We start from the raw sequence: 11,055 nt of genomic DNA on the forward strand, positions 1-11,055 counted from the left end.
CATCCCAAAGCCCAGGCCACTGACCGGCTCTGCCCTTGGACAACTGATGCCCTGCCCTGCCCCCGCCACTCCACGACAACAACACAAAGGCCATCTCCCAGTGGGTTAACATCTGATTGTCAAACAGGCAATGGGTGTATTTGGTAGACCTTGTATTTGATAGCTGCTGTGAGAAAAACTAGCAGTGGGGGAGCGATCCCTCACTCCTTCCCCGCCTCTGCCCCCACCCCCTCGGAGCAGGGAGCCGCCGATTATTTGGCACCATTTTGGAGAGCAAAGTGTGCATCCTGGTGGACACGTCGGGATCTGTGGGCCCTTACCTGCAGCAGGTGAAGATGGAGCTGATTCTGCTGATTTGGGAGCAGCTGCGGAAGCACTGTGACAGGTGAGAGGCAGGGGCGAGTGGGTGTGGAGTAGGATGATCAAAGGGGAAGTGCATTGGGCTTCCCTCTTCACCCTTCACAAACCTGGAGGCATAACTTATTTGAGCAGTAAAGAACACTGCATCCTGTTGCAGAGGTAAAGCAGCCTTTAGAAATCCATCTCGGGCCCAGGGACCATTGCAAGCAGAGCAAAGGAACCAGCAGGTGGCCTTCAATTGTAGATCTCAGCTGAACTTGATTTTTTTTTTTTTTTGCCCTTTTTTTTTTGAACTTGATTTTTTAAGAGATGGGATTTGGGGATTGTTTTCTCTACCCAGAGAAATTGACACTAGGAGATAGTAGGAAACTCCGGTCCTAGGCTGGGACTCATCCTTGCCTTAATATTAACAACAGTAAACATTTATTGAGCACTTGCTGTGTGCCAAGCACTTTACCTACATGATTTCATTCAATCCTCACGGCGCCCCCATGAGGTATTGCCATTATTATCTCCATTTTTCAGAAAAGGAAATTAGGGCTTGGGGAGGTTAAGCAATTTGCTAGAGATCACATGACCTGTAAGTGGCCGAGGTGGGATGTAAATCTATTTCAGTCTGTACCTAGAATCTTCAGTGTGAACCTTCTCATTCTCCCCCAGGGGCCCCTGGGCTCTGCTGTAGAGTCTTGACACTGATAAGCATGCATAGCTCACAGAGGCTACTTCACCCAGGCCATCTCTTTCACCTCCGCTCTGCCCCCATCTTGTCCACTCCCTTTCCCAGGTTTAACCTGCTCAGCTTTGCGGAGGACCTACGGCTGTGGCGGGACACTCTGGTGGAGACCACAGACACAGCCTGTCACGAGGCTATGCAGTGGGTAACCCACCTGAGCGCTCGGGGGAGCACCTCAGTCTTGCAAGCATTACTGGCAAGTTCTATCCCCGAGCTCGACCCCCTGGCAAAACAGAAATACCATCACCCCCTCTACTGATCCTGCACGATGCTTTCAAATTACAAATAGCACTTTTAGATTTACTGTTACTTTATTTCATTGTCCCAACAACCTGATAAGAAAATGATCCTCGTTCTCACTTTATAGATGATGACACAGAGGCTCAGAGAGGTTAAGTGGCTCGCTGGGGTTAATCAGCCAGGAAGCGCGCCATGGTCTTTCTCCTAAACCCTGGCAGCTTCTTTGGTCTGTGGTAGGCTGAAGCGGTGGGGGGTTTGGGGAGGAGGATGTCTCTCACTCTTAATGGACAAGTCAGTGGCTCTAATCGGAAATACTTCCCTTGGGGACTGCAGGCAATTGGCTTTTGCCCTTCCTGGTTAGCGCCTAGACCTGAGCCGGACCACCCTCCACGCTCTTTCAGAAAGCCTTCAGTTTTCACGATGTGGAAGGATTGTACCTCCTGACTGATGGGAAGCCAGATACAAGCTGCAGCCTTATTTTAAATGAAGTCCAAAGACTCAAGGAGGAAAGAGATCTGAAACTGCATACCATTTCCCTGAACTGCTCAGGCAGGTGGGCAAGGAGGAGCCAGGGCTGACCTGTAGGCCCTTCCCACGGCTGTGTGTGTGAGGCTCATGCGTGAGCAGCTGGCCCAGTCCAGGGATTCGCCAAAGACCCTGATCTCTCTGGGACCCAAGTCTGTGAGTGAGAAATGAGAGGGGCCTAGGCAGGCAGGTGTTACACCAGAGTGAAAGCCCTCCCACCACCTCCAGCTTACCCCTCGTAGGCCCCACCCATCTGACTTTCTCCAGCACTGACCGTCCATTCCCATGGTCACCTGTGGTAACCTCCCTCCCAATCTTTCTCGGGAGCACATTTGTGAAAGTTGACCAAAAAAAAACATTTAAAGTAGCATTGTTATGGTTATTTCTATAAATGATCGCGATAGAGGGACATGTGTCGGACAAGAGAGATTCTGCTCCTTCAGAAAAAGACTTTAGTGTCATTGGCAAAACTGTGATTAATTTGGTGCATTTTTTTCATCATGTTTATTTTTGAGAGAGAGACACACACAGCCAGTGCGGGGGAGGGATACAGAGGGAGGGAGACACAGAACCGAAGCAGGCTCTGAGCTGTCAGCACAGAGCTGGACGTGGGGCTCGAACTTAGCATGGTGAGATCATGACCTGAGCGGAAGTCGAACACTTAACTGACCGAGCCACCCAGGTGCCTCACTTCAGTGCATATTTGATCTCTGTCTAAACCACGAGCTCCATAAAAGCCACCTTTGTGTCCCTACCAGGCCCAACATGTAGCAGCAGGCACCGGCTACCCGACAAGTTAAGGAACGTGTGCTGGCCTCGTGGTTTCCCACTAACTGGCAACCCTGAAGCAGGGAATCTGCTTCACGCAGCAGCTGCCGCCCCCCATAAACTAACAGGAGGTGGGCTTGGTGATGCCGACGTGGTCTCAATGGCACAGAGCCTCAGGGTCCAGGGCCCATTGCCACACAGACTTGAGCCCCCCACAGGCTAAGAGTACACAGGGAACCTGCCTGGCCAGTCAGCGGCCAGCCCAAGAACGTCTGTTTTCCCAACTAGGGCTGCGGTTGACTTCCTGAGAAATCTAGCCTCCCTCACCAGGGCCCGCTATCACTGCCCCGTTGATGAGGACACACTCTTCAAAATCCACCGCCTGCTGACCAAGGGCTTCATGGATGAAAGGGTAGGTTGTGGAGCGACTGAGTGAAGTCTGTTCAAACGTCTTGATATAATGTCAACAGATAGGGGTTTTTCCCCCTCTAACTAAAAAGATCTCTGCTTCTCTTGTGAGAATACAAAGTATTGGCCAGAAAGGGCTGTGTTTCCCTGCTGTTCTTCCTCTAGGCTGGCTCTCCTTGGGTGGGAAAGCAACAGAGATTGGAGGTGTTATTAATTTAGTCAATCAATCAGTCCATCAATCTCTACACCCAACTGCCGAACATGGGGCTCAAACTCATGACCCCAAGATTAAAAGTCGTTCTCTGCCTATGGAGCCAGCCAGGCTCCTGTGAAGGTGTTATTTACTAATAGAAAATTCAGATTCATTGCACTTACTTTGTGCAGGCCCACTGCTTTATACAGATACCCATTTGAGTTCCCTCAGCCACTATTATACCCATTAAACAGATGAATAAATAGGCTCAGTAAGGGATAGGAGTACACCTAAAGACATAGCACATGGTAAAGGCAGAGCCCAGACACCCATGCTCTTAACCTCTTTGGTTTAAGTCCTGCTTATTTCTGTCTCCCTGTGTTCAATTCATTGAAACACAGATATTCCAATTATCTAAGTAATAAATCTGGTAAAGTCATGGTTTCTATCACACATGCAAGATAAGAGAATACCAAAGATCCTCTCCAGAGGAGGAGACATGTTTAGGCACATGTTTATCCCGTTTAGGAGTATGGTGCTGTCAATTAAAACATTTTCAAGGCAACAAAGTATCAAGTACCATAACCAACCAGAATTCCAGATTTCTTTTTGCAGGTTAAAGATGACTATCATAGGACATGGCATAACTGGTGAGGTCAAGCGTTTTGCATGACTCCTTCGTTCAAGTACCTCTTCTAGGAATAAATATTACAAATAGTTCAGAGAACAGAAGAAGTAACAGTAACAAATATTCACCTGTCCTTATGACACAGGAAAGCAAACTTGACAGTATTGCAAAGGTTCTCAGTTTGATGCCGCATCAAATCGGTTCTTTGAATAGTCCCTGGATGCAGAATGGGATCATTCTTCTCCTGCTGCCAAAGATAGAGGTAGCCTCGTCTTTCTCTTGCTGATCGCGAGCACTTGTGTTTTGAACACTAGCCTCTAGAATTCCACGGGTTGACATAAGGGAAAAGCTGCCTCTGAAGCTCTGTTTTACTAGAAGCAATAGGGAGAGGGCAGAATAGATTTCACTGGGTAATAGTGAGATAAGGAGCATGTTCCACTTATGTTCTACTGGGAAGAGAGGCGCCGACTGCTGTTAAGTTCAGTGACCATCATGGTTCACCACCACCCACTCCACTGACTCTCAGATACCTTACCTCAAAGTGTTCCACTTGCAAAATGACTGCTTTTACAGGTGGTGAGCTCCTTGTCCCTGGAGGTATGCAAACTGAGGTCCACAGACTTCCTGCACTGGGTCGGAGGCTGCATTTGAATAGCTCTAAATTTTTTTTCCTGAGATTTTGGATTTTCAGGTTGCATCCAGTCATTTAATGGATCTACCTAATTTCACACTCATTTCCTCTTTCCAAGGATCCCATATTGCCACTATTTGAAGGAGATGATTTGAGGAGATTGGCCCAGGAGATTGTCAAGGCCAGAAGCTTCCTATGGAAGGCCCAGTCCTTCAGGTATGCCCTTTGAGCAGCCCCTCACACCTGCCTCGTGGCTCTAGCTCAGCTCCCCCAGACCCTGGGCCTCCTCAAGACCTGGGCCCACCCTGGTCATAGGACAGCCTTCCTGCAGGAGCGTCTGCCTGCTTCTCCCCACCAGGCCCAGAAATCTGGGGATCAGGGGGACCTCCTTCCTTCATCTTCTGTCCCCCAGGTCCCAACTCCAGAAGAAAAACAACACAGAACCAGATGTCACTCTTTTCTAGAGAAAGTTCTCAGGGAAGAGGAGGAGATGGGCTCTCCATCGTGTAAGTATCCAGCAAGGCCAGGCAGCATGTTCTGTGTCATGGCCATAGTAACTCTGGGGAGGGACAGAAATAATGATTCCTCTCAACTGAAAGGCCGTCTTACAAGTAATCACTCACTGAGCGCACACTGGCTCTGAGGGTGAGGGATCCTAGAAAGCTGTAACCTAGAGTTCATCCCCAGGAAACATGATCCCAGGCAGCAGGGCTCTCTGGAAGCTGAAGGAGGGAAGACTCTGCCATCTCGGGTCCACTCTGATGTTCCTGCCCTGTCCTCCACCACACCCTACACCCCAGCCACAAAATTATCACTGACTGGGAAGCCCTGCACCAAGCCCTGCCTGGAAACGCCCTTCCTACCACCCTCTGCCTGGTGACTCCTGCTCAACCACCAAGGCACAACTCATGTGGCATCATCTCCACCGTGAAGATGTCCCTGGGACCCACAAGAGCTGGGAGCCTCCAGCCTTCCTCCCACCGCATCCTGACCAAACATCTCTTTTCATAGCAGTGGCATTTAGCACTTATGATGCTTAGCACTCCATGCCATGCTTCCTCACTCCCTTTGCCAACTCTTTTTCTTGACTGTGAACTCCCCCAGGATGAGGCTGGTGTCCTAACCATCCCTAGGTCCCCAGAACCTGCCTTGGGGACAGACGTAGAAAACTGTGAGCAAGCACCCAGCTTAGCTGTGGGAGCCCAGCTCTGGAAACCAGCCAGAGGGTGTTATTTCTGCCCTGGTCCCTTTATTCTCTGCTTCCCAACACCCTGGTCCAGGGGGCTGATGCAGATTCACCGGCAGCCCATCTCAGGAGAAGAAACAAGTGAGCCCCCTACCTGTTTAACCAAACTGAATCAGATCTGGTCTGGAGCTGAGTCCAGAGAGAGTGCTCTGTTCAAGCAGGTGAAAACTGGGTTGTGTCCACTGGGCCCAGCCCTGCTGTGTACATATGAAATGAATATCTCACATATTATGTGGTCGGGAGTGATTTCCTGAGATGAAAAAAAATTGCTTTTATTTAATTCAATAGAATCAAAACGACTTTTAAGCTGAAGTGGTGATTTGTTTGTGTGTGTATAAATTTTTGGTGATATAAAATGTTAGTAAAAGACTCATGCAGGGGCACCTGGTAGCTCAGTCAGTTGAGCGTCCAACTTCAGCTTAGATCATGATTTCATAGTTCATGAGTTGGAGCCCCACGTTGAGATTGGTGCTGTCAGTGCATGGAGCCCGCTTCAGATCCTCTGCTCCCCTATCTATCGGCCCCTCCCCCATATGCGTGCACTCTCTCTCTCTCTAAAATAAATAAAACATTTTTAAAAGACTCATATCCAGAATATATGAAGAACTCCAAATCAATAATAAACTGAGAAATATCCTAATTTTTTTGAAATGGAGAAAACACTCAAACAGGTACAAATAGACAATAGGTATATGAATAGGTGCTCAAAAGGTTTACCCATCAGTGAGGTGCAGATTAAAACCACAATGATAGGGGCACCTGGGTGGCTTGGTTGGTTGAGCATCCGGCTCTTGATTTCGGCTCAGGTCATGATCTCACAGTTTGTGGGTTCAAGCCCTGCATCAGGCTCTGTGTTGACAGTGCGGAGCCTGCTTGGGATTTGTTCTCTATCTGCCCGTCCCCTGCTCATGCTGTCTCTCTAGCTCATAATAAATAAATGAACTTAAAAAAAAAAAAAACCCACAATGATACATCACTGCATGCCCACCAGAATGGCAAAAAGTAAAAAGATTGACAGTATCAAGATACAAAGCAGCTAGAACTCTCCTGCGTTGCTGGGGTGGGGGTGGGGCAATGTAACTTGGTTCAACCACTTTGTAAAACAGTGCATTTTTGCTGAAGGAAAATATACGCCTACCCTATAATCTAGCAATTCCACTCCAAGAGAAACAGGTGCATACATTCCATAAAAGACATACACAAAACTGTCTTTACAACATCTTTATTCATAAGAGCCCAAAATTAGAAACTTACCTAAATGTCCTACCAGTGCTAGAATGGACAAATAAATTGTGATACATTTGTACAGTTTGATACGTTTATGATACATTTGTACATATGTACAGTGTACCTTTCTACACATCCATTTCAAAAATAGGTCAGTAGGAGCACCTGGATGGCTCAGTTGGTTAAGCATCTGACATCCACTTTCATCCACATCTGACCCTATGTTGACAGTTCAGAGCCTGGAGCCTGCTTCAGATTCTGTGTCTTCCTCTCTCACTGCCCCTCCCCTACTCATGCTCTGTCCCTCTCTCTCTCATAAAAATAAATATTTTTTAAAAAGTTTTTAATAGCTCAGTAGGTTAAGCATCTGACTTTTGATTGCTGCTCAGGTCATGATTTCATGGTCATGACATCAAGCCCCACAGCGGGCTCCCCATTGGGTGTGGAACCTGCTTAAGATTCTCTGCCCTTTTCCCCCTACCTTTCTCTAAAAATATGAATAAATAAATAATATAAAAATAATTAAATAATGAGCTAGAACTACATTCAACAGTATACATCCATCTTACAATCAATGTCAGGCAAAAGAAAAATATGTAGCAATTCTATTTATATGAAGTTCAAGAACAGACAAAATTCTTGCTGGCAATAAAAGTCAGAATAGTGACTGTGAGAGTCATACTGGGGACATCTGAAGTGCTGGAAATATTCTATATCTTCATCTAGGTAAAGCTGTAAAATTCAAGTTGTTTCCAAAAAAAACCCCATAGTTCACTAAGGCTTGACAAGCCCTGGCTTTGGCCAGGCTTTGTGCTGGGCTCAGGGAGGCAGCAGTGACCATAGCATAGCCCCCGCCCCAGTGGATTTCAGTCTGGTCACTGTCTCGGATAGCTGTTCTTCCTCGTCACCTCTCCAAACAGAGAAAATGGCCTGTGGTGTTTGTATCTCTTTGCTAGTGTCATCACAACAGAGTGCCACAAACTGGGTGGCCGGAATATTAGGAACATATTGTTTCCAGTTCAGGAGTCTGCAAGTCTGAGATTAAGGGACCGGCAGAACTCCAAACTTCACATGATGCTCTCCCTGTGAGTATGTCTGTGTCCACATTTCCCACTTTCATAAGGACACCAGTAATATTGGACCAAGCTCTCCTCTATATTACCTTATCTTTAATTACATCTGCAATGACTCTATTCCAAGGCCACATTCTGAGTACGGGGCGGGGTGTGGGGGTTGTTAGGACTTCAACATATGGATTTGCGGGGCGAAGGAGGTACACAATTCAACTCACAACTGTTGTGTTGCAAACTATGCTCTGAGCAGGATGACAGCCACCAGCCAGACCTGGGGATAGGATTCTGTGGCCCTGTTGGTGGGAGAGGAGAGGCTGGTCTTGGTAAATGGAACGATGCACACGGTTTGGATGTGGTTTGGGAAGTGGTGAAGCACAGGACGTAGGTCTGAACCCCAACCTCTCCTACAATGATAACTCGACCATTGGTTGAGCCTTGCCTGGGCGGGGACCATATGGCTGATAAATACCTTGGGTGCCCCAAGCTCAACGTCACAGCTGTATAGCACATGCGATTTCCAGTTTGTGGAAGAGGAAACTGAGCATTGTAGCTGCCAAAGACACACAGCAAGAAAGTGGCAAAGCCAGGACTAAACGCCAGGGCTGACCCCATGGGCCCTCTCTTGCCAGACTTTGAATCTCTTTTCATCTCTCTGAACCTGTTCCCCTGACTCTAAAATTGATCCAAAACAGAGTTGTGAGGATTAAGTAAGATACCTTAACACCTGGCACACACTGGCTAAGACTTTCTTTTCTCTTCCCCACACCCACCTATGCCCGCAGAGGAGGCTCCACTGGGTGAAGCCTTTCCAGTAGCCACTTCAGACCAAAGTCACCAGGCATCAGTGGTCCTCGCGGCTCAGTGGGTCCTCAGAGCAGCCCCAGCTGCCTGGCACATGCCTTCCCCTCTGCCACTGCCCCTTGCAAATGGGTTGTCCAGGGATGGGGTGTGATCCAGCCGGGTCCCCAGAGGAAGGGAAAGACCAGCACTGAAGAAACACCCCTACACATGGAATGACCCCTCCGAGGACAGATGAACCCAGAAATGGGTGGAAGAATACAAGAAAGGAAGGGGAGAGAGATGGGTGGACAGGCAGCAAGAAAGATACATGGAATGAATTAGATGGATGGAAGGCTGGATGGATAGGTGGAAAGATGGAATGACGGATGGATGGATGGATAAGATGAATACATGAATGCACAAAAATAGAAAAATTGTGTGGGAAAATGAAGAGACAAAGAGGTGGATGGAAGAATACGTGGGATGATGAATGGGTGGACGAGGAAGAAGGGAGGGAAGGCAGGAAGCGGCAGGCAGGCAGGAGGCAGCCTGCACAGAGAGGAACGTCTCAGGGAGCAGATGGATGGGTAAGGGGGTGAAGGAAGAAACATTGTTTCTTGGACCCCTTTGCGGCAGCACAGGCCAGCACGCAGGGCCTTTGCGTCCTTTCCCGCCCTACCAACAGCTAAGCCCATTTTACCCCATCGCTGTTCGGCGGGCCTCAGTTTCCCAGCTGTGAGAGCCTGCGCAGGGCCCTGAACAGTCCATGCGTTCCCACGCCGGATGTGGGCGGGGCGGGCCCCGGAGCCCCGCCCCGCCCCGGAGCCCCGCCCCGCCCCAGGAGGCTGCCGCCGGGTGGCGCCTGGGCTTCTAGCGGAGAAGGTGGGCGCAGCGCCTTGGAGCACGCAGCGCCGCCGCGGGAGCCCAGCTGGGTGAGCGCAGCCGGGCGCTGGCAGGGGTGTGGGGCTGGGGTTGCGGCCGGGGACCCTGAGACTGGGCAGGAGGTGGGGGCGGGGTGAGGACACGCCCGCGCAGCGGGGGGCCGGGGCTGGGGCGGCGCTCGGAGTGGGGGGCACCTGCTCCTGCCCGCCCCCGCGACGCGCTGAGGCCGGGGTGGGTCCCCGGCGCTCCTTCCACAGTTCCTTTCACCACATTCCACTTGGGGCCCCCAGGGACCTGGACCCTGGACGCATTTACTGAGACTCCATCAAAGTTAGCGAATGTTCTCGGAGCCTCAGTTTCCGTCTCTGGGTGATGCGAACGGCAGCCTCTACTACACAGGACGGCCAGGAGAATTAACTGCCGCCCTGGCTGCTGTCAGCCGGTGCTTGGCCACGGCGCTCCCAGATGCAGACAGCTCCTTGTGGTTTCATGCAGTCGGAAGCTACTTACCACCTGCTTGGCGCCAGCGCTGTTCTAGGTGCTGGGGACGCTGAGGTGAACACAGCCGTCCGGGAGCATGCCTTCTAGTGGTTTGCCAAGGCCTTTGGCATCTGTTTTCTCATGGCCGTCTGGTGAGGTAGACAGAGCAGCCAGGATTATTTGGGTCCATTTTACAGCGGTGGATACTGAGGTACAGTGAGGTTGCAAGGATTTTGCCTAAGGGCACGCCCAGTCTTTGTCACCAGAAAGCATTCCCATAGGATAGAAAGACAGCTCCTGTCCCAGAGACCAGTCCGCAGAACAGTCCTAGGCAGAGAAGGGCTCCACTCGAGGGCTGCATCCTCTCCCCTCTCCGTAGGGGAATTAGACTCATCCCTTGTGATGACTCAGATTTGGGATGTCTCCCCACTCTTAAACCCATGAGCACCAGTGTTTATACAGCGTGTGACTGTGTCCCTCACCTAGAACTTTGGAGAACAGGGCAGTGATGGGGGGAGACCAAAAGATGCAGCCCCTATAGCTGTGAGGGTCCCTGCCCCTTGACATCACCAGCCACAACCAGGGGGCTCATCACTCAGTCACTCGGTTGTGCCTATTCTTTTTTTTTTTTTTTTGTTTATGTATTTTGAGAGAGAGATAGAGAATAAGCAGGGGAAGGGGCAGAGATAGGAGAGAGAGAGAAACCCAAGCAGGCTCAGTGCCAGAATGCAGATTCCAATGTGGGGCTCATACTCATGAACCATGACATCATGACCTGAGCTGAAATCAAAAGTCAGACTCTTAACTGACTGAGCCACCCAAGTGCCCTGTGCCTGTCCTTTCTTTCTTACAGCCATTAGGCATCATGCAGAGCAGAGATA

The 11,055-nt window shown here is 49.7% G+C and overlaps 1 protein-coding gene across 2 annotated transcripts in view; it reads left to right on the top strand.

Annotated features, from left to right (window-relative positions):
• Positions 1–6,167, top strand: part of VWA3A (von Willebrand factor A domain containing 3A) — a 61,882-nt gene extending 55,715 nt beyond the window's left edge. For both annotated transcript variants that reach the window (XM_039234450.1, XM_039234451.1), the window contains exons 28-34: positions 241–385; positions 1,145–1,289; positions 1,735–1,886; positions 2,915–3,038; positions 4,605–4,702; positions 4,899–4,992; positions 5,174–6,167. In XM_039234450.1, the coding sequence (XP_039090381.1) occupies positions 241–385; positions 1,145–1,289; positions 1,735–1,886; positions 2,915–3,038; positions 4,605–4,702; positions 4,899–4,950 (716 nt within the window). In that variant the 3' untranslated portion in view covers positions 4,951–4,992; positions 5,174–6,167. The remainder of the gene's footprint in view (positions 1–240; positions 386–1,144; positions 1,290–1,734; positions 1,887–2,914; positions 3,039–4,604; positions 4,703–4,898; positions 4,993–5,173) is intronic.
• The last annotated feature ends 4,888 nt before the right edge of the window (positions 6,168–11,055 follow it).

Source organism: Hyaena hyaena, unplaced genomic scaffold (genome assembly GCF_003009895.1).
Source record: "Hyaena hyaena isolate Hyena2069 unplaced genomic scaffold, ASM300989v1 scaffold_88, whole genome shotgun sequence".
Lineage (NCBI taxonomy): Eukaryota > Metazoa > Chordata > Mammalia > Carnivora > Hyaenidae > Hyaena > Hyaena hyaena.